We start from the raw sequence: 23,422 nt of genomic DNA, 5'->3' as shown, positions 1-23,422 counted from the left end.
GCTTCTCTTTGATCCCTGAAGCACTGGACATTTGAAAACAGAAACATTATTAGTTTCACAAGAAGACTATTTTGTGCACAGTTGTCTTCTGCTGGTTGAATTTAATAGGTGGTGAATATATCCTTAGCATTAAAATAGTGCTGGAACTCCTTGTGTCATTGGAATCACAGTTAAAACGTGTCCCTGTCTGGACTTAACTGTTTTAAAGGTTTTATGGATCTGCCATTTTAAAAGCGCCAACATGCCGTATGCTTGCGGGGGGGGGGGGGGAAAGAAGTCAGTAGTTCAATTTTAGATTAATCACAGTATATCTGTCTGTTAGATGCAGTTGTTTGCAAATGGCCTTTTAAGAATTATTTTATTGGGCAGTACCGTTCCAGACCAAAGGTCAGGGTCACAATACTCATAATATCTGGTGAGTCATAGATTTGTCCTGGAATCTAATTCTGGAAGACATTTATAGGACATTGCCAGTGTCTGATCCAGTGGAAGGTATTACAGCTGGGGGAGAAAATGTATTCTCCTGCCCCTTTTCAGTGAGGGTTGTTGTCTTCTTGCATACTGGGAATCAGTGTTATACTTCTGGGCATTGTAATGTGTTGTTCAATAAAATGCTCTTAAGTTGTAAATTGGTTTCTGTGAGCCTTTGGGAAAGCATCTCATTAATAAGGGAAGGTTTTTTATTATACCAGATATTAATTTCATTATCCTCAATAGTAAACAGGATGGGTTATGATGTTTATGAGCCTCTTGGTCTTATATATTTCTTTGCTGGATGGGACCCCTGTTTCAGTTAGTCTAGCAATGAGCAATAGGTCATTGCTGACACTAGCCCATGCAAAATGCTTCAGGGGCAGTGACAGTCCCTGTAGTAAGCAGACGTGGGATAACGTGATGGTCCCAAAATTTTCAGTCTAATTCCAAACCTGTTGATTTAAATCTGGAAACAGCCTTGGTGGGTTTGCTTAGTTTCCCATGCTATGAGTGGTATCGATTGCTGTTGTATCTTGAGCTGTAGTAGTGGTGGTCCTCTCCCCATCCAGTCGAGGTGACTCAAATCCTTGCACCTTGTAGGTGTGCAGGCAGTTTAACTGGTGTTCTCAGCGCTAGCCAGAGCTACAGCCCTTCTGCTTAGTCTATGTTGAAATTAAATCCTTTGGAGGATGTGTTTTTCCATCCGAAATTAATCTTCTTGCAGTTCCACTGAGTGATTGTGGGAGGAGAAGGTGGGGAAGAGGAAGGGAAGAGCCTGGGTGGCAGTCCTCTGAGTTTTTAGCTCTTTCTCAGAAGTACGTTCTGTGCCTCTCCAGTTTGAGAAGAGCTTGCCAACATAACTGCCCATTTCATTTTGGTACCTTCCCAGATTCTTGATTTGAATATAGCCAAATGCTACTGATGGTACATGCAAAAATATCCTTTGTGAGTTTTGAATTTACCAGTGCTCCTTTTCTTTGGCTGGTCTCTGAGGTAGGTTGGGGTTTTTTCCCCTCATATGATAAAAGAAAAAAGCCCCTCCCGTTTGCTTTCTAAGGTTAGTTATCTGTTATTTCTGTGCACTTATAATGACCCTTCGTATTTATCTCTGCTGTTAAGTGCCAGTCTCAATGTGAGCAGGTTCCTGTTGCTTCTTCACTGTCCTCTGTACATTATTCTTCTCTTTGTTGCTTTTTTGGCCCCTGCAGTTCTCTAATACTCTGTTCAGAGAGCCTATCCTGAAGAATAAAGAATGGAAAAAAAGAAAACCAAATTCACTAGTGTTTCAATGCTTATTCTCGTCCTTAATTGGAGTGTACTTGGTTCAGCACTGTCTGCAAAAGTGTTGAATAGAGAAAGCTGGAGTATGTTTTACAAAATTAAGCATGCTTATAAAATAGTCTGATTCTTCTGTCAGTTTTCAAAATTATCTTCTGTTATGTGGGCAAAAATTATGCCACTTGGAAATCATTAAGTTGATTGCATTTCAACTAGTCTGTTAGAGAATCAAGTCTTTGGATTCACCTGCAGTTTTCTGAGGCTTTTCTGTAGCATTTTCCTGTTTTCTAGTATGTTCTCTGCTGTTGTGTAAAGAATCTTTCAGCAGCATAGGAAACTAATACACAGCACTATTAGATATGTCAACTGATTAAGTGAAAAATACCTACTGAGAGAGATATAAGCTGTTATCTTTACCAGAGCGAGTGCATGGTTTTAAAATTGAAATATATTTTTAAGTTGATGGCCCTTTTACAGTTGGCTTAACAAGGTGCCCAAGTTTTTGAAGTAGGAATGGTCCTACTAATCATTAATAGGAAAAGAATTATCGAATGTAATCACTAAAGATATGTAAATGTCAGGGAATATGAATGTCTAGTTAAAGCTTGATAAAATTTTCATAGATTAGTACATTACACAATTCTAGATGGATGAAGTGGGTTTCAAGAGAAGAGGCGACGTCGCGGGGCCGTGTGGGAGGGCGGTGGCTGTATGAACACTTACCTCCATCGGTTCTGCCCTGAAGGGAACCCGTCTGTAAGCTAGACTCGAATGCAACCCAGCTTGACGTCATGGAGAATCTTTTCTATTTTCTTTTGTGTGGTGATTTTTGTTCTACAGTTTGCTCCTTTGTCTCAGGAGGAGAGGGGTTTCCATTGTCAACTGTATTTTTGTTGTTGTGGCATGTCTTTTAACAAGCTCTTCATTTTCTGGTGATAGGTGGAGGCATCGTCAATGCTGAAATAGCTAGTGTTTTGGTTATTCTCTGCACAATTCTAGCAAGTGAATAATTTGGATACATTTTTATCATACATTTGCAGGTGCATGTGCATTTTAAATTAGGTATAGTGCTTTTTGTTTTGTTTCATGGGGTGAGGTATTGGTAGAAGTATCACAAATAAGGGAGAAGTTATGGGAGGTGATTGTTTTTCTGGAAATTCTGTGTGTGGCAGGCACTCGAAGTGCAGCGTTCTGCTCTTACTTCCCACGCTTGTGGAAGCTGCGTAACATGTAAGCATCTTTCAGGTCTGTGCACTCAATCTTTCTCTCAGACTTGTTTTTGTATCTTTATTAATTTATTTGTGTTTAAGGTCAAGTAAGCATTTTGCTCTTGTTCTCAGGGTTTTACTGTAATTATGAAAAATGCTTAAAACGGAGCCTTTCTCTATGTTAGCCAGGAGCTTTAAAGCAGATCACCAGTCTTGGCGCCAGGCGCGGGTGATAGTTCTGTTTGGATGAAGAGACCTTAAATAGTTTTTCCTCTGTGCTTTAAACATAAGCAGGATTTTCTCAAGCAAATATGGTGTTCATCTTCCCAGTTTTGTTCTATTTTTCTTTCAACAGTCATGCCTGAAATATATGGGAGAAACAAATCCTGTTTTCCCTTACTGTCTGAGTTGCTGGTGTGCTGCTTCTGCTGCTTTTGACAAAGGATCTTATTTTGTAGACATACAGAAAGACTGCAGAAAATATTTGATACTATCAGTTGTCATCGTGTTTTCTCAAGCTGTAGTTATTATAGGGAAAAAAAAAAAGGATTTTACCGTACTATAAATGGTTTTATTTATGTCTTTTGGGTGAGAGACGCTAGAAAAGTGGCAATGCTCTGATGGTGGCACTACTCTGATGATTCTGTGGTGCGGTTTGAACTTTAGTTTACTGTACTTACTTCAGCTCCTACTAATACTCTGCAGAAAGGCAGCTATTCCTGTGGAGCCAAATAAGTTGCTGCCTTCTTGAGTGCTACCAATTTTGAATTGAGAGACATGCAAACAGCCTTTGCAAATATGAGGAAAGCAGCACTCTGGTTGAGTGGAGATCAGACAGAGTACTGTTAGTGCATTCAAGAGTGTTTCTTTGGGCTTGCATGTGTGAATGGCATTATCAATGATTCTGAGTCTTATTGAAAAAGCTTGAGTATTTGGTGTAAAATCAAGAACAGAACATGAACAATGAGGATGCTCACTGAAACACCTGAGCTGACTCTGCATCTCTTCCAAAATTAGGATATTTTTTAATGTCTCACTCTTCCTTTCCCTGGATGGGGATGACAAGAATAACTTAAGACATTTTTGTGTATGCGTTTCAGATTGCGCAGTGAATGTCCATAAGAACTGCAAGAGTTTACTGTCTGAATGCAGCAGCGTCAGACCCAAGGTGGGTTTTAAAATTTGTTCTTCTTTTGTAATAACAGTGCTTGACATAGTAAGTTTAATTTAGTCCACGTGTTTTAATTTACATCAGCAAAGAATCTTGCCCTGCTTCTTCAAGACACTGAGTAGTTATTAACTTGTCATTATAGTAATTTATGACTTTTTTAAATAAAGTGAAACACTTTTTTCTGTGCTGAAAATTACTTACCATTGCTTGTGTCTGTCAGAACTGTGACTAGCCTGTATAAGAATACTCAAACCCATCGCTTTTTTTGGGAATGTAATTGAGTTATTTGGTACCTCTGAATTTTATGCTGCTGTATTTTAATAGGTTATACCATCTCAAAGCTGATGGAAAAGTGTGAGGGGTGGAGGGGAATTTGGTTATAACAGTTGCATGTTATTTATAAGCAATGCAAAATAAGTTATTTCATTTGTGAACTGTGATGAACTTTGTATCTTGCTAAGCTGTTAATTTTTTATCTGTGTCACTGTGGTGCCTGTGATTGCATGTAAGGTCACAGGTTGGTTTCACAAAGCTATCTGTCATTTTTTTATTCTGGTGTTGGTTTTGAAAATAATTTCCTCCTCCTCGTAACTAATTATACTTGAGGGAGTTTTGGTTTGTTTTAACCTGCAAGTGCTGATGATTTCAGAGACTGATAGCAGATTAGGGAGTACCATGAGAGGGAAAAGAGAGAGCAGAACAGCTCAAACCTGGGCAATTAGAGGTTAGAGGAAGTGCTTTCAGCCGCTGGTGATTTAGAATGTAACTGTTTTGAGGGCAGAAATGTTCTTGTGGGGTTTTTGATGTATACTTTTAAACTTCTCAAAGCATTGTGCATTTTCCTTTTAAACCTAAAAATTCACTTTCTCTGTTGCTTTCATTTCCACCCTTTACCATCTCCCAAACTTTCATGGTTGGATCGTCCCTTACAAACCGCTCCTGAAGGGAGCTAAGAGGGAGCGGTAGCACAAAATTATATGGGGAATTAAGTCAGAAGTTAGATACTCAGTGATGCAAGACTCCCAAAAAGCCATTTGTTACAGACTGTATTACTTATTTCTTTGCATCTTAGATAAATTGTATGTCAATGAATTGTAATATCCTAGTGTTGTAAGAACGAGAAAGTTGTACAGATTACCAAAGATGCAATTTTAAATGGGCAGTCTATGTGTTGGATTAGTTTAGTTAGTATTGCTGTAAACTAAACAGCAACAAAGTGTAGGGTTTGCTTTCATTTAATAAAATATTTATCATCATAGCTTTAATTCAGCAGTAACTTCATTTTTTGTTCTGTTTCAGCCTGGTTTATACTTGATGGGATTTTTGTACAAAGTGTTAATGTCTATATGCCATTCTTCTGGAATGTGAAAAAATCAAAACTGTTACTGTGTCAAATCTTTTATACATTCAGTATACAGCTTCACTTATGGTTAGTGCTGTGTGATAGGAAAAATGTGATTCATCTTGGACTGAAAGTTTGGTCTGTAAAGAATATTGTATTTTTTCCTATAGCAGAAAGATTTGCAGCACAGACCTTCTGGATCTCCACAGAGTTCGCCCCAGTGCATTTCCCCAGGTTTGTACTAAAGAATGATTTCTGTGCTCAAGGCTTATCTGTTTGATTGTATTTTTTTCTTTAATATGTTTTAAAGGCTATACACAGTGTGTTATTGAAGTATAGAAAAGGTCTCTTTTAATAAGATGGCTTCATTTTTTTTTTCTGTTGGGAATGGCTTAGAGGCTCCTAGCAATCTCCTGTGTGTTTTTATCTTTTTATCTTTTTATTTTTCTTTATACCTTCTTGCTGTGTAACCTCAAAATATCATGGTGAAAAGGGATCAATAAGCTCGTTTTTCATTGATTGTCTATTCTCTGGCCTCTGAAAAGACTAGAACTGTGAACTTTGTTTTACATCAGATTTTCATAATTGTCTGTTTAAAACTTGCCTGCAGCTAGTGGTTGCTAGAAATCTCTAAGACAAGCTAGCACTAATGGTCTGAACATAAATCTTTGTTGAAATCAAGTGGGAAAAGGGATCTGGGAGAAAAAAACAAGAAGAAAGAACAGCTCTATTGCAGCATGGGCTTTGAAACAGCGTTTTGCTGCTGGAAAAGACTATCACGGCCACAGGTGTATTATATAAATGGCATTTTAATTTCTAGGCATTATGAGATCTGCATGAACAGAACAGGCTTCTTGGTCTTGGGTGATTCACCGTAACTAGAGCAGAATTCTTTTCTGCCTTGCAGTTGGTCCGTTTGGTGACTTTGACGGCTGTAAGAAACACTGTTAACATGAATGTCTGAGTATTACTGTGAGTGTTGCATATATTTTGGTTGGTTTTAATTGACTTGCATTGCAAGGTGTACTTCTTTAGGAGACAATCCTTACCAAGAGGTAGCGCAAAGGGGATAATTGTTGTAAAAGATAAGAGGCTGTTTGCATTACCAAGAATGGTTTTGTGCATTTAGGGGAAAGTGCAGAGACTAAAATAGGAAACAATAAGGAATAATGAAGATAGGAAAAGTTGGCTGTAGGGCTTGTCGTTGAAACAGCTCTGTGGTATACAGTCTGGTCTGGTGTGATAGGTTAACAACGATCGATACGGACTCTCAGCAGTGTGCAGACAGTGCTAATTGAACTCAGAAAATGGCTTTTTTGTTGCTGCAGACTCTGCTCGGCAGCCAGTAGTTATTTTCCGTAGTCAAAAGCAGAAGCTGGAAGTTAAAGGAACAGCTCATAGCATGGGCGTTGTGTGCCTTTACCCATGGCATAACACTGCAACTGCAGTGCCCAGCAAAAAAAGCTGCAGGTATTATATCAGTGTAAAAGAGAAATGCCTTTTAAGAAGGTACAAACTGTGTTGTTTGTGTCCCACCGTTCCTCTCCGATGTTTTGCCTCTGGAGATTTTTAGATTTGACCTGCCATTGTGGAACAGAACTTTATGTTCTTGGCTTGTGGAGCACAGAAAGAGCTTGATAGCTGATGATTTCGATACCTCCCCAAACTGGGAAGGCATTTATTATTAAGCCTTTGTTTAAGAAATCTACCTTTGCAAATCTTGCTCATATCTACGTAGTCTCCTCTTGTTGGGACAGTGGGCTTAGAGCTCATCACTTGGAGATGATGGAAGAGGACTCGGATTACCCGGTTTGTTGTAGATGGAGAATGTGCTGTGTGTGTAGCCAGGAGATTTCAAACCCAAACAGGTACTGGGAAAGGTATTTCCAGCAGGAAAAGATGTGGTGATATGATTTCTGTTAAATCTCATAGATGAAACCTCCCCTGCAGTCCTAATACAATTCTAGTCAAGTGTTTCAAGGAAGATGAAATGAGAGACAAGCAGATGTAGAGTATGGGATAGCAAGGAATGTGGAAAAACCTGTTTCATGAGAAGAAACATGAATACCTTGATTTAGCTGTGTTTGGTTGAGCAAGGCAGAAGTGAAGGGAGAGCTGATTGTTAGTGGAGGTACACCAAGGAGTGCAGAATAAGAAAGGGGAACTTTTGCGGATGGATAGACGCCAGTGTTTTTACAAGAAAAGCTGTAAATTGGTGATGCATAAACCTTGGCTGGGAACTGGAGACCCTCTTGAACTGCTACAACAGCATGGTGTGAAGCAGCCTCCCAAACATGGTGCAGAAGGGGAGTTCAGGCTGGGCGCAAGACAAAGCTTCCCTGCAATGGCAGAAGTCCTGGGTTCAAGGATCCACGAGATCTCTTCCACTCCCATGTCCTTAAAAGCACTTTAAAAAAGGGCAGCTGCAAACCTTGTCAGTGATAAGTTTTAAAGATTGTCTGGCTGTTTCTTCATCTTTGACTTCCCTGAAGTTCCATTTTTAAAAGGATGTATTTTGTCTCCTGTTCCTTATCATTCATTACAGACATTAGTGCTAAATAATTGTATCCATTTTTCATAAGTCTATTACAGGCTTCCATGTATTGTGTAATAGTGATTAAAGTTTTAAATATCTTTCCAGTTCACAGTCTGTCTAGATTTAAAAAGCATTAAAAAGCTGCAGTGTTAAATTTAGCTCTGATATCTATTACGTTCAGTGTGTGTGCATGCAGGTATAAATCACTGTGTAGCAATAAGCATTGCAAAGAACTTGTGGTTTTTATGTGATCTCAGATTTTTTTTGTTTGCCATGAAATGTTCTGTGCCCTTATACGGTAGGGTGAGAATAATTGTGTGTAGGTTCTGGTGTTTTACTAAAGGAGAAGATACTTTGCAATTTCCACACTAAATGGGCACAGTAGGGACCAATTTCCTGCACTACAGACCTGCTGATTTAGCCAATACAGTAAGTTAAGTGGCAGCTTTACATTTCTAGAAGGATCACAGGTAGTATAAAAACAGTGCATCTCTGGGGCCACTTTACTGTGCCAAGTCTGAGGGCAGCCAGTAGCGAGCATGGGGAATACAAATTCAAAAAGCAGCAGCAGAAGCAATACAATTCCAGCTCATCCTGAGCTGTCTTTTTGTGGTTCCTTTTCAAGAAAATGGAATGAGAATGTTTTTTTGGACAACGAGCTCTTGACATCCAAGATCCTGTCTGTTCTCCGTCCGCATTCAGAGAGAGGTTTGAGAGCAGGCGATCTGCAGTGTCCGCCTCATTTTCTGAGTACCAATTCAATTTTTGCCTCTTTAGCCGCTTCTTTGAAGGAGCAGCCCCGAAGTCTTCTCCTGGGACCGGATGGCACCCCAGTACTGTCACGGAATCTCGGTATGACTATCGCCCAAAGAGGAAATTCTCAGTCTTCATTGAGTACTGCTGGAGCTGTTAATAAATTTGGGTAAGTAAACTGCTTCTCTTCTATCTAATTCTCTAGCTTCTGCTGCCCCCCCAACCCTGCCAATGTGAAAAGAAAAACAATTACAGAACGAAAGCAAGAGCTTGCATTGGCTTTCAAGCCCAAAAGAGATTTATTGAGCTTTTAATGCTGAAATTAATTTCTGTGAACAGTAAGCTACTTTTTTTGTTTAAATCACTTCGCCTTTAGTCCCTCTGTACTATGTCACAAAAGGTATCATGTAAAATAGGGCAGTATTTGAGTGTCTCTGTCTAGATTATGGTTTTCATGGGTGTATTTGTCTTCAGGCTTGTTGAAATTCAGTAATCTTTTCTGAGTTCTGTTATTCTAGGTTGTGCTAGTTGTGACTAGTGTAGGAGACAGCAGTGCTTTAAATTGCCAGATACCTTGATTAAGTAGTAGGTTAATTCAAAACTATCTGCTGTTTTTAGTAGTTGTTTACTTTTCATGTGCCACAGTTACACTCCCTTCTCAGTGCAAATGCCCTTTGTATTCTGAACTGGCTGTGGCTTTGTCGCCAGGTGATGTCTTTTAAAATGCCATACCAGAAGTTATATACTTGCTCATGCTGCTCTAATTAAAACTGTAATGTTTCAGTGATGGAGTTGCTAAATTTATTTGACTGTTTAAAGTTGGAGTGCAATGATAGTTTTTATATTTTAAGGGTAGGAAGGATGCTTGTTAAAATAATTGTTCTGGGGTTTTGGGGATTTTTTTGTCAAGGAACTTAAAAAAATGTTCTGTTTTGGTCCCTTGGTCTAATTTCTTTGGCCATTTAGACTAATTGCAGGAGACATGGATGAAGGGGATTCAGGCTTTATAAAATTTAAGCAGACTTCAGAGGATGTTGTCTCGCTTGCACCTTCAACAGCAGACTCCATTTTTCTGGAAGGTATGGGATGTTTCTCTTCTTTTCAGGATTGTTATGCAATGTCTCACACAGTCTTAAAGCAGCACTGAGATGCTTTTACTCTTGTTATTGTAGTTAAGGATGGTAATGAGGGATATGGTGGGAAACAATAATAATTGAGATTAAATGTGCTTTTGGTCTAGATGCATATTCTGTATCCCTCCGAAGTGAAATAGAAACAGATGCTCATGAGTTTGAGGCAGAGTCTTGGAGTGTTGCAGTGGAACAGCCTTATGCAAAAAGGCAAAAGAAAGAAGTTATAAAAAGGCAAGATGTCATTTATGGTAAGAGTATTTGGTTTTTTTTGTTATTCTTACAACTTTTTCTATTTCATAGTGCCACTGTTTTCAAACAAAGCAGGAATAGTTATTTTTATTGGGTCTCACTTTGAGTTGTGCCTGCTCTTTTATATCTCACTAGCCACTGCACAGCATGTAAGTGACTTCTGATTTTTTTTATTTCACCTTGCCCAGAACTAATGCAGACTGAAATGCACCATGTAAGGACACTGAAAATAATGCTGAAGGTGTACTCCAGAGCCATGAGAGAGGAACTACAGTTCCCGAATGCAGTCATCAACAAACTCTTCCCCTGTGTGGATGAACTGCTGGAGCTGCATGGGCAATTTCTGTTCCAGTTAAAGGAGCGACGAAAGGAATCCTTGGAAGAAGGCAGTGACCGAAATTATATAATCCAGAACATTGGAGACCTCTTGGTAAAACAGGTGTGAATTAAATTCTAAAAATGTTGTTGATACTATTAGATTTCTAAAAAGCTAACTGTGAGGTTAAAGTTATGTTATGTAAAGATTGATTTAATACTGGGTTTAAGATTATCTTCCCAGTGTAATGTGTGAGCATGACTCCCAGGAACGTATCTGGTCACAAATATTATGAAATGTTCATTAAATGTTCTTTGGGCATCTGTGTATGCATGTTGTGGGCTATGTAACTGCAGATGGTTTGCTTCTATTTTTCATCTGTTCCAAAAGTAAAGTGGCGCATACCTGGTGTCCATGCCAAACATGGCTCTCCTGCATTTAATGCTGAGCTTCTTGGTTCTGACCTTTTAAAAATACAATGAAGATCCTTTAAACTGATTATAGCTTCTCGTAACCTTAGCATTCATTCTGGTATGGAGTGGATACAATTTCTTTAATATACCATGACCATTTTTTGCCCCTCACCTTTTACAGTCCCCAGTCTTTTTAAGTGCAGAGGCCTAGAAATCCTTTTAAAAATTCTTATTATGACAACCATCATTTAATACTTGAGAGCTTGTGGTATTCCAAACTCTCAGATGTTACATGGCATAAATATCTCATTTCTGGTACAGAAGAAATTAAGATGTTGAAGAAATGTCTCAGAAATCAGTTACCATAAAAAAAGTCTTGAATCTGGGTCTTGTGGTGGTATACTCTTAATGATTCATGTAATTCATACTTATATTTCCAATTAGTTTTCAGGTGAAAATGGAGAGAGAATGAAAGAAAAATATGGTGTGTTCTGCTGTGGACACAATGAAGCTGTTAGTCACTATAAAGACCTGCTCCAAAGCAATAAGAAGTTCCAAAGTTTAATAAAGGTAAACAAGAAGCAGAAATCTCCCATTCTAACTGTGTAAAATATACTTGACTGGTTTAGGTTTTATTTTATACTTGATGATCTCTTAGATTTGAATGAGCAGGGTTAGAGGCATATTCTCGTTATTTGATGGGTTGTTACCTTCTTGTATTGTGGATCTTTTGAGCTGTTTGAACACAAAGACACAATTAGCAGGTGTTAAATTTGAGGCAGGCTCTTGGGAGCACTTAGGGTATCTGGGGAATAAATGCCGTTGATGAACTACTATAGAAAAGGTAGGTACCCTCTGCCTACTACATCATCTTTCCAAACACAGAAGCTTGGCTCTAGGGTGCTTTGTTTTTCTGCTGTACACTGTGATGTGCAATTAATAGGAAGGGCTGAAGAGACGCAGCCTAAGTGGAAGCATGTAACCTGAATCTCAGATGGCATTGCACAGTCCTAGGTGTTCTCATTTTCCAGTCATCAGTAAGTGATACTCTGTGAACTTTCCAACATGGCTCTATACTTAGAGCTCTTCTTAACTAGGTGTCTTTAAAAGTGAGAACCCTTTACTTTCAAGGAACTAAATAAGTAACCAGAGTAAGTTTTTAAAATATACAGCCTCAGTCCTTGTAAGGAAATATCTTAGTTCTGTATTCTGCTCCCAGGATTGTTCTGTACCTGCAGTCAGACTAACTAGTGGTATTCTGGTGCTTTACAGTCTTCCCTTTCTAGAAATAAATGTGTTTCTATAGATCAGCCTACTGGTGAACATACAGTGGTAAAATAAACACTTAGGTTATTCATTAGTGACCTAATTCAGCTGTTTGGTGGTTGGGTCTGGTTTTAAAAATACAATACTTTTCTGTTTATTTAAGGACTGATCCTGTTACAAAAGGCAATCAGCAAATAGGCAGTCACACAGTTCAGATTTGGAACTTTTTCTGCTTGACTCCAAATTTAGTTAACATTATTTGAAATAATACCTAAAATATTTTCCAGTAATAAAAGCAATTTTTCTAATGTTACCAGGAGTTTTGCTTTAGTAAAAGAGTACAGGTAATTTTGTGGTGTTATGCCTAATTGTACAAAAATGTTCTGAGACAGAATGAATGGAGAAGCGAGGAAGTTAGAAGAGCAATTTATACAACAGATGTGATGAGTCTGTCTTGTTTTCTAGAAAATCGGCAACTGTTCCATTGTGAGGAGACTTGGTGTTCAGGAGTGTATCCTTCTAGTTACACAGCGCATCACCAAATATCCAGTCTTGGTGGAACGTATTATTCAGAATACAGAAGGTAGGTTGTTTAATCTTTCCTAGAAGCCTCACAGTTGCTGATCCTTTTTTCTCCTGTGTTTTGCATGCTCTTTCTTCAGACAAGGAGGGACAGGCTGGTACTGTTTATACCTGCTTTCTCACTTCTTCATTAGCTGAAGATGCCGTTCTAGGTGCAGATCCAGATCTGTCTTGTGTCATCAGAAGGTTGAGAGCAGCGTTCAGTTTCAAGTCTGCAGCCACAAAACCATAGTAGTTAAGCCTGTTGGTTCATTAGAGATTTATTTGATTTTATTTTTAAACTTAAGCTCTTAGGAAATACTGTTAGATGTTCAGTATGGAATCTTCATGTTAAAATATGTTTGGGTGTCTCATTTCTTGCGTTCCAGAGTTGATAATGTGACTCACTGCTACTCCTTTCTCTTAGCTGGAACTAGAGATTATGAAGAGCTGACCCAGGCCCTTAGTTTAATTAAGGACACAATCACTCATGTAGATGCCATGGTAAATGAGTGCGAGAAGGGGCAGCGCCTTAAAGAGATTATGCAGAAAATGGAGCTGAAATCGTCTGGGAAATTCAAGAATGGGCTTTTTTTCCGGAAGGATGACATGGGACAGAGGCGGCTTCTGCTGGATGGGATGCTGTACTGGAAAGCTGCATCCGGGCGGCTCAAAGGTAAAGGACCAGGAAGGGGAAAAGTACAACTAGGAAACAAGATTTTTTTTTTTTTTTTTAAAGTAACTGTTTATTACTGATCGATTGAGTATAAAATAAGACGACAGTAACCTGCTTGTTTAATAGGATATTGGAGGAAATAGCACTTGTTCTATTATTGGCTTGTCCAATAAGCATCTCTCTAATGGTGTATAAGTTCCTTATGCTGTTTGCTTATTATCTGTCTGATCTGCTTTCCAATTCAAGAGGGAGGTCTTTAGAGAGATGACAAAGCTTTGAGTCATACTGACTTAGTCTCCCGTGGAAAGGCATTATCTTGTGCGAGCTCTGGTTCACACTTTGAAAAATTGTGTCATGTCAACCCCATGACACCGTCCTTCTGCGTGATCTCTGTTTTGCCAGAAAATCAAAACCGTGTCCATCGGTGAATATTTTAACAGCTTCATTGCTCAAGTGTTCAAGGAGAGGCTTCAATGGCACATAAAAGGCAGCCAAAAGCAGGTCGTACTATGAATGTCTGCAATTCCAGAAGAATCTGCTGTTGAGGGAGACATGTTCCCTCGTGGGTGTTTGAGTCGATATGTAGGATGCCTATGTAGGTGTTTTCAAGCTTTAAATCGGCTTTATTTGTATTGTGCTGGTTCTGCATGACTGCAAGCTGTCTGTGGACAGCCCAGGTTGACAGCAGTAGCAGACCCAATATTGCAAATGTTGACATGCCATTCCCTGACCCACAGGAAGTTTAAGTCAAGTGATTTTTGAGTCTGAACCAGTCTGTCTGCTTTAAATTTTTTTTGCTTTTTTTCCCCTGTTCTTACTGTAGATATTCTGGCAGTCCTGTTGACTGATGTACTGTTGCTCTTACAAGAAAAGGACCAAAAATATGTATTTGCATCAGTGGTAGGTATTGTTCTCCTTATTTAATACATCTGCTTAGAGTACTTATGAAAGTGACGGTAACTACAGCAGAAATACAGTTAGAGATGTTAGATACTTGCTATGGTAGGTTGAGAAAGAAAATGAAGTTAATAAACCAGCCAGCTATTACAGAATCACCTTTTCTGAAGCAGTTCTGGTACTTGTTGAATCCTTCCCACTGTCTCTTAGTGTAAAATAATGTTCCCTTGCATCAGCTGGTTCTAGCTGCCACATCTCCTGTAGTTTTCTGATGCCTTGAGCGTGTTTTAGGATACATGGCTTCTCCTTTTCTTGTGCTGTGACTTTGCCTTTCACTGAACTTTGTTAGGCTGCTATTTTATACAAGTCACATATGTTAAACATGCTAGAGCTGTGCTTTGAAAGGCACTTGCAAATAAGGTCTGCTTCTGTTAGTGTGCAGGGAAAGAATCTTCCATTTCAGTTAGGGACATGGCAGACTGGGTCACGGTAGCCTAAGATTTACTGATGGTAGAGAATTCTCCTGAAGTAAGTGTCATAAGCACTAAATGTGAATGTAATTACTGCAGCACTCTAGAACACTCGGTGGATTTGCTTGCTTTTCTGGGGCATTTCCACAGGTATCCTCAGAGCAGTTAATTGTGTACATTTTGTCCTCATCTAGTTCAGCTGTGACTGTAATAGAACCAGTAACAGAGAAACTATTTCATGTAATTGTTTGATTGGATGTATTTTTTTCAAGACATGAACATTAGCGCTGAATCCTAATGGCAAAAACTATTTTGGTGACCTCAGGGCTGTAAAAGCAACTGTTTTTTAAATGAACCATCTTCTAATGCACAGAATGGAATACTTCCACAAGTCAGGATGACTAGAAGTTGTTTCCTCTTGAACAGCATTCGGTGAATCTTTGAACAATAGTTCGTTTTGTGACATTGACTCTGACAGACTAATTCTGCCCTGTTTTCCAAAATGCATCTGAGCTGTGAGCAGAAGAGCAAGGTCATAGAGGGGGAAAGCGTACTTGTAATGTACAGTGGCATCGACTCTTGTGGCAGTTTTCCATATGACTGCCGCTGTTTTGAGATAAGTGTGGGTAGCTTACATTGAGGATAAAGCATTGTTCCTGAGAAATAAGAGCATGCATACGTGTTCGTAGTCAGTATAGCTGCCACTATGAGGTCATGCCCTGGTTTATATGTTTTATGGGAAGACGGGGGGAGCTAGGAAGCACAAACCCTAAAGAATGTATATAACGTGGTGCAATAAATTATATTTTGTTTTACAGGACTCTAAACCACCAGTTATCTCATTACAAAAGTTGATTGTAAGAGAGGTAGCTAATGAGGAAAAGGCGATGTTCTTAATTAGCGCTTCCTTAAAAGGACCGGAAATGTATGAAATTCACACATGCTCAAAAGAGGAGAGGAATTCCTGGATGGCACACATCCGCAGAGCTGTAGAAAGGTAAATTATGAGTGAAAGCCGGAGGGCTTGGTTTCTTGCTCATCTGCCTTCTCTTCGCAGGACTCAACAGTTGTAAATTTATTGTAAAAATCCCTAAACTTTTTTAATAGGACGGAAGTGTGCAATTCTGTTTGTGTTCGTGTGAGAAGCCACTCATAAATATGCAATGAAAATCAGCCAAAGACCTTATTCTGCTTTTTTTAAGAAATAAACAAAAAATTTGGTTCACTGATGTAAAATGCAACAGGGCTATGGATAAGGGAGGGAGATTAACACACAAGATAAACCACGTCCTAGGCAAAAGCTCCAGGTTGAATCCTGAGATGGTTTTAAGTTATCTGATGTGCAAATCAAATATATATCTGTCTCCCCCTTTTTACAGCTGTCCTGATGAAGAAGGAGGAACATTTAATGAACTTGAAGCAGAGAGGAGGCTGGCTGAAGCAAGAGCTGCTAAGTTAAAAGATTTTCAAGGTAATGACTTAGTTATATATTCCACAAGCTGCTTCTCAGCACCATTTGTGATTTATGACTGTCTTATTCTTTTATCACATGATGTGATCAAGTTTCTCCTTCATGAGTCTTTCAAGGTACTGTGAGATTATATAGAAATAGTAATGTTAAATAAGTCTAATAAGCTTCGTATGCTCCATGAGTTTCCCCCTTAATTATATCTCTGCATTTGATGCTTTGACCATAAAATTAATAATAATCTTCCAAACTGAACATTGCACTCTGACAGTGAAGGCAGAACTGAGTTTGTTTCTTCCTTTAGAGCGGTTGAACATGAAGGATGACCTGATTATGCAAAGTCTAACCGAGAAGCAGCAGATTTATCTAGAAATGTCTGAAATGAATGGGTTTGAAGACCATTCCCAAGGATCTAGATCTAGGCTACTTCTTCGGGGGGACATCTCAGAAAATCTGCAAGGAGAGGCGATTTTGAAGTCCGCAGTGACAGAAGGTAAATGCAATGTGGGAAGGTGTATGCATTCACTCAGATGCAAGGGTGGGGATAAGCACTTAGGATCTAAGTACAGGTCCTGAAAATCATCCTGTAATAACATAATAGTTTTATGTAACGCTGTTCAGACTTCCTTATTCTCAGAACCAATCTGCAAGATAGGTGAAGTGCACCTGTGTGTTTAGGAAGAGGACCTTCTCACAGCTTGAATTTTTTTATTTTTAAGGGTCGACTAGTGGAGTCTTAAGATGAATCTGTTCAGATGGGTAACTGAATGCTCTAATAATACACCAATCCTGAAATCTATGCAAGTTATATATTAAAATAGCCAATCTAAGGATAGTGTATTTAGAAAGAAAATAAGCACAAAGGAAAATTAATCTGTACTGTAGATCTCCCAAACTGCCTGATCTTTTAATGTACTTGATGGTTGAATTTTTTTGTTTCGCTCGTTAGCATGATGCACTTATCTCGCTGCATAGGCGTGGCTGTTTACATGACACATGCTCCTCTTTCCTAGCTGAAAATCTCCAGAACCTGATCTTCACTCACTTAAGCAATGGATCCTGTCAGCCTGACGATGGCTCTGGGCCAGGACTCCCTAGGAGAGCAGAGACCTTTGGAGGATATGACAGTAGTCCTGCAATTTCAAATAAAAGTAAGAAAGGGACATTCAGTATTCTTCTGAGCTTCTTAGCTCTTTCCTGTGGTTCTCTCTACAGAGAATAAGAACAATGAACTAAGGGAGGCTCTGATACAAGGAAGCATCACCAGGTTGTAAGAGGAGGATAAGAGCAAATTTATAGCATTTGGTATTAGCATGTTATATCTTTTGCTTCAGATACCAACACTAGAGAGCAGAGTAGGGCTCTCAGTGTTATGCTAAGGGCATTACCGTAATGTTTCTAATTACCACAACTCCACACAGAATTTTAATTTGGTTGGGGAAAAAAAAAAAAAAAAAAAGCTTGACCTTAAGCCTAGGAAGCTTGAATTCCACTGCTTGCTTTTATTATTGAATCATTAAGACTTTTTTCCACTTTCTTTTGTGCCTGCACAGTCACTAGAGGGTTGCCGAATCCTTAGATAATCTAAATGGTCCTTTTGGCACAGATGCTTTATAAGTTAATGAAATAAGTGGAAATACTAGATACTATTTATCTCCATTTTTGCTTCATGCAGTTATTGGAAAATAAAATAGTCTTTATTTTACTGGTTGTTAATCTCTGGAATACTTTCTGTTGTTTATGAAAGTCTATATATGTCTATCATGCTGTAGGTACTTTTCCACTTTGAATTAGTATGGCGAAGTCATGCAGTTGCATATTGGTTCTAACTTCAAAGTCACATTGTTTTTCTGCTTGCTCCATTACTCAGTGTGTTCTCACAGGCCCTGCACTGTTGTGAGCTACTCACAATCCACTCTTCTTTCAGGTGGTGGTTTTGGGAAGAACAGTGGTGGAGACCAGCGACAGTGGGACTGGAGAGGCCCTGTGCTAGGTTCAGATGTGCAACTCCATGACCTCCCTGCTGATGCAGAAGAAGGATCTCAAACCGTACGTTGGCCTTATGCATTATTTAAATGCATTTCTTCACGTTCCTTTTTCGGTTTTGTATTTGTTCATTTGATGCTATAGCGTTAATGCTAGCTTTAGTCACCATACAGCTGTTTCAGCCTCGCCTCTGATTTAAGTATTTTTGATATGTGTCCTTCAGCATATGGGAGCAACCTGCTCCAGCGGTAAACGCTGTTCCGTAAAGAGATGAGCCCTTCCAGCTTGTTCTGGCAGCATTACCAGTGCCCAACAAGTGTCTCTAGCACAGATGTTGTTTTTGTCTTTTTCACAGAGTGATGTAACAAGGCTGGATGACAGCAGCGGTTTTCAGCCCAGCGTAGAGTCTCAGGTACGTTACTTCTGCTGTCAGAAAATCTAATGGGAAATAGCCATATTATAATAATACCATGCAAAAAAACTCCAACAAATAAACAAAAAACCCACCAAAAATTTCAGTATTCTTAATCTCTGTGGAACCAGAAGCACATTAACAGCCTGTACCTGATGACTCTAACACATTATGAATGCAGAGATAAAAGTCCCATTAGAAAACAAAGATGAGTTCTGGGTATGTAGACATGCATTTCAGAAAGCTGGCTAACTGCTTTTCCTGCAGCTTTGGAGGGATTGCATATTCTCAGCTCACTAACAAAACCTGCCTCTGAATCTCCCGTGTGTGCTCTGCCTCTGTAGTGATTCAGTGCTGGAGCATGGGAGGAAGTGATCATTAAATAGCTCATGTGGAGAAACCTGATGATGAAGATTACTCCTTGGAATCCCAGTGAGACTTGCTGGGCACTGATTTACATCTGTGCAAGGACTAATAACACTGAAATTCATCGTGCCTGCGTATTGTTCTGGTGGCTGCTACTGTGTTCGAATACTCATGTAGCCAGGCTTCCATTGTGTGTTTCTGTACAGATACCATTGATTGTGTTCACGGTTAAAAAAAAAAAAGTCTAATGCATCAAAACAGAGCTCAAGTGTCTAATGTCTTTTTTCTCCTCCTCCCTCTGTTCCTCTTCAGCTTGTCCAAAGGATACAAACGCTGTTACAGTTGCTCTGCAGTCTTCAGGTAAACTGCTATTTACTGTCCAAGAGGTTTGTTAGGCATTAAGTGTAATAAAATTTATGCCGATACAAACACTGTGTCTGATGTTTAGAAGGAAGTGTTAGATTGTTGTCTTAAGTGATTGTGTCCTTTTTCCTGCTCACTTCAATGCAGTTCTTTGGCTGCTTTGAGCTCCATCTGCTCTCTGTGCTCACGTCTCTAACCTGGTAGATGCTGTTGTCTTTTGTTTGGCTGTACGTGTTTTTTGAACCCAAGTGCCTTGTGCTGAACTCGTTATTTCCCCTCCAGGCAGTGATATCTCAGCAGGACAGCTACATTGAGATGCAACGAGCCACCATGGTAGACCGGGAAAAGCAATACCGGCTGCAGTCTACACGAGGCAATCTGCTGCTAGAGCAGGAAAAACAGCGGAACTTTGAAAAACAAAGAGAAGAACTGATGAATGTACAGAAACTTCAGAGCCAGCTGAAGCTGGAGCAGCAACGTCTAGAACGGGAAAGGAGTCGGCAGCAGAGGGAATTTGAAAGCACGGAAGCCCGGCTGCAGGACCGTGAAGAAGAGATTCGGCAGCTGAGAGATAAGCTGAACCAGGAGAGGGAAGAACTTGAGAGGCAGCGAGAGGCCTATCAGCATGACCTGGAGAGGCTGCGGGAAGCTCAGAGAGCAGTCGAGAAAGAGAAGGAGCGCCTAGATCAGCTCAGGAAGCTGAAGAAGCAGAACACAGTGTCAGGCACATTCTCCCCAGAAATGGGACAGGTGAGGAATTCATTTTCTTGGAGTTTTATTTCTGTTAACCTGCTTGCCTCTGAACAAAGAATGCCCTTTTTGCAGTGCTAACCCGTGTTCACTTTTTTACCGGGCTCCTTGAACCATGGCTACAACCATGGTGATGGCTACTGGCAGGGAGATCAGAGCTTGGCAGTTCACCAGTGTCTGTGAGATGCCACACAGACATTTGGTAATGAGAATATTTTTTTTAAAAAGATAGAAACACACGACAAGTTATTTTTGAACATGGCTGACTGAGGATTTTTAAATACAGGTGCTGCCCTATTGCAGGCAGGTGATTGCAGAAGGTGTGCTATGTTGGTAGCATTGTGTACAGTTGATTTCTAAAAACATTTCTTGTGTTTCCAAATGTGAAGGTTGGGGTCTGATTGAAGTGGCTCATTTGTTACTGGTTTAAAGTCCTGTGTTCTGTCCATCACCTAGTGCAGGACCTAGTTAGCTGTTTCACTCAGAATGCCTTTTTCCTCCCATAGAACCAGATGCTGAGTCATTCTGTTAGCTTCAATGGAGAAGGGGTTGAACCATCTCCACCTGTCTTGAAAACCTCTGTGAGAGTGAGCGTCTCCGGGATGGATTACCTGGAACGGACAGACTTGGTTCGCAGGGACAGTACCACCCTGGAGAATCGTCCGGTTCTTGCACTGAAGAATGAAGTGCCAATACATCTCCTGAGTGCAACTAACCAGATACAGAAACCAGCTGCAGTGCAGCAGCAGATTCCTACGAAGCTGGCGACTTTTACAAAAGGAAGCAAAGAGAAAAGTGGGAAGAGCAAAGCATCTCACAGGACAGACAGTTCAGGTAAGTGTTTAAATGCATTGCTGGTTTCTGCCAGCATCACAGGGAGACAGAACACTGTAATTTAAACCTCTGGCTACCTGTGTGGAACCCAGAAATTAATATGCTACAAATTGTTAGTGTGTTTACTGCGGTTAGTAGGCTCTTAAAATCCTTAAGTTAGGAATGTGTATGCTATTTAAATTGGAAGTATAGCGCAAAAGGATAATGGTGAAAATGGAGTTCTGTAATCCCAACAGGACAGAATGATGCTGCTGAAAATTTGTAAACCTGGATGTAAAATCTTCTCGCCTAACTGTAGCATTAAAGGAAAATAGCAAATGTTTTCCTTGTTCTGCATCAGCAAAATGTTTTGAGGCTGGCTTAACCTTTTCTCCCTGTCTGTCCAGAGTTGGTAATGCCATTGAATGCAAAGCCTTTCTTAGCACCAATCAGCCATTAAATACAGATTTCCAGGCCAGAATTGAGATGCTGTGAATGTTGCAGGGTTGAAAGGGGCTAATTTGGTCAGAAATAGAAGCAAGTAAAAATAGGGTCACCCTGTCATAGTGTAATTGCTGCTGCTAACTGCTAGGTACTAAAGCAGTGATCTCTGCCAATGACAGACACAGTAAAAACCACTTATTCTCTACCGCTTAAAATAGCCTTACTGCCGGCTTAGGAGAATGGCCTATAATTTTAAGTTACAAAATTATCTTTTTAGCTTTGTATAGGATTCAGACTTGGCTAGCATACCCGTCACTTGGGCCAAACCTGTCTAGGAAGGGGAAAGTCTTTTGCACATTGTAGAAACATATGTCTCTGTCGTGCCTAAAGTTTAGTACAATTACAAACTTGCTTATGTTTTTGCACACAAATGAAGCCTAATATCCTCTTACCCTGAATACCAAATGCTGGTAAATGGGAAAATAAAGCTCTAATACCACATCTCCCCAAGTTTGTATTTAATAGCTCATACATTATGATCTCTGCAGTGGAAATGTCCTTAATGGTGTTTTTCCTGGAATTTATTTGAAAGGTATAAAACACAAATATATTGGTCTCTATTCTCTCATGAGCATTAGTGGGTTGCATGCTTGTTATGCACATATATAGATCTTAGAATCAAATGGAACAAGACTTTCTGTACCAGAGGCAAAATACTGTGTATTGAATTTGGGTTGTGTGACATGGGAGGAATGTGCACTGAGAGGAGTTCTTTGGATCCAGAGTAGCTGTTTCATGAATTGCTTTTATTGTTGAAATTAAGAAACTGACAGGCCATAACACCAGAATCAATGGACTCTGCTGCTGAGCAGCTGGGAGACAGATGGAGAGCAGAGACAAATGTTCATCACAGTTCTGCGGGTTAAAAGTAGCACAAATGGCCATTGCTGTTTGAATGCTAAGGTTTTTTTTTCTTTATAATACTAGGTTTTAAATCTGTGGTTGTCAGGGACTGCTAGTAACTGAACTGAAAGTCTTCAAGGAAGAGGAGGGAGAAAGTACTCGCGGTCTAAACAGCTGAAGAGAAAACTTAAGTAACTTGCAACAGAAGCACCAGCTCTTTGTGATATAGCAGCTTCCCTGGATATGCAAAGGTGTCAGTACAGTGGGCCCCAGCATGAAACAGTGACATTTGTGAAGTACTGCTAGCCTCAAATACTAATTTATAAAATATTTTCTTTAGCATCTGTTGATCACAAGCAGCTGCTCCCCCCCAGGCTTGTTGGACGAGAGGAGGGTGTCCTGAGGGGCAGGCGATCAGCAAGTCCAGTCCTCTCAAGCAGCCAGACCACTGCATTCCAGCCAGGTATGTCTTGACCAACTCACATGTCCATGGGAATACATTAGGCCCTCTGTGCGGTGTCATCAATCTGTCTTCTTCTGTTTTTTTCTGTAGAATTGTATGGCCCTACAGATGCTCAGCCAGAAGCACCTTCATCTGCCTCAGCAAACCTATTCAAGCCCAATAATGTGCACGTTCAGACCCTGGTGACCTCTCAGCCGAGTCTGTTAAATGTGCAAGATGATACCAGCAAAGAAGATGTAATTTTCTTCTAATTGTTTCCATTTAAAGATTAATCTTCTGATGTACTGTTTCAAGAACTCAGGCCCCAGTGTGCAACGCAACAGAGACCTGACACGGATGTTTTTCCATCCCTGCTGCGTTACTACTAGCAAGGACCGGACCAGGATTACTGTTCTACGTCGTTGGCTTCTCTACCAACAGCTCAGAATGAGGGCACAGTAGTAACAATTTGCTTTTAAATTCTCCAGACATGGGAATGTGTTGACACATGGCATAGGTATCTACACTCAGAGCATATTCAAATGCTGCCATTTACTGTAATGTGCTCTTTTCAGAGAATGTACACTCTTTGTGGGCACCATCTTGTAAATTGTTATAGTTGATGTTGAACCGCCCAGATTTTTATGTAAAAAATTTTAGTACTAGGCCCCAAAATGGCTGCAAATTTTTAAATCTATTTTCACAGATCGGTGTAATGATTATGCTAACGGT

At 39.8% G+C, this 23,422-nt stretch overlaps 1 protein-coding gene across 1 annotated transcript; it reads left to right on the top strand.

Moving 5' to 3' along the window:
- Window positions 1-4,060: 4,060 nt before the first annotated feature.
- On the top strand, window positions 4,061-23,135 carry ARHGEF18 (Rho/Rac guanine nucleotide exchange factor (GEF) 18; the record flags this gene model as incomplete). The annotated part of the gene is made up of 21 exons (XM_010084241.1): window positions 4,061-4,128; window positions 5,644-5,707; window positions 8,787-8,931; window positions 9,729-9,841; window positions 10,003-10,143; window positions 10,333-10,583; window positions 11,318-11,443; window positions 12,605-12,722; window positions 13,128-13,376; window positions 14,200-14,276; window positions 15,562-15,740; window positions 16,123-16,214; window positions 16,516-16,704; window positions 17,225-17,362; window positions 18,139-18,260; window positions 18,553-18,609; window positions 19,288-19,335; window positions 19,621-20,088; window positions 20,595-20,922; window positions 22,589-22,711; window positions 22,802-23,135. Coding segments are annotated over 21 exons (3,257 nt in total), but the record flags the coding sequence as incomplete, so codon positions are not given.
- Window positions 23,136-23,422: the final 287 nt, after the last annotated feature.

Source organism: Pterocles gutturalis, unplaced genomic scaffold, assembly GCF_000699245.1.
Source record: "Pterocles gutturalis isolate BGI_N339 unplaced genomic scaffold, ASM69924v1 scaffold36105, whole genome shotgun sequence".
Lineage (NCBI taxonomy): Eukaryota > Metazoa > Chordata > Aves > Pterocliformes > Pteroclidae > Pterocles > Pterocles gutturalis.
Note: the sequence above shows the minus strand (reverse complement) of the source record. Positions and strands in the feature narration are given on the sequence as shown.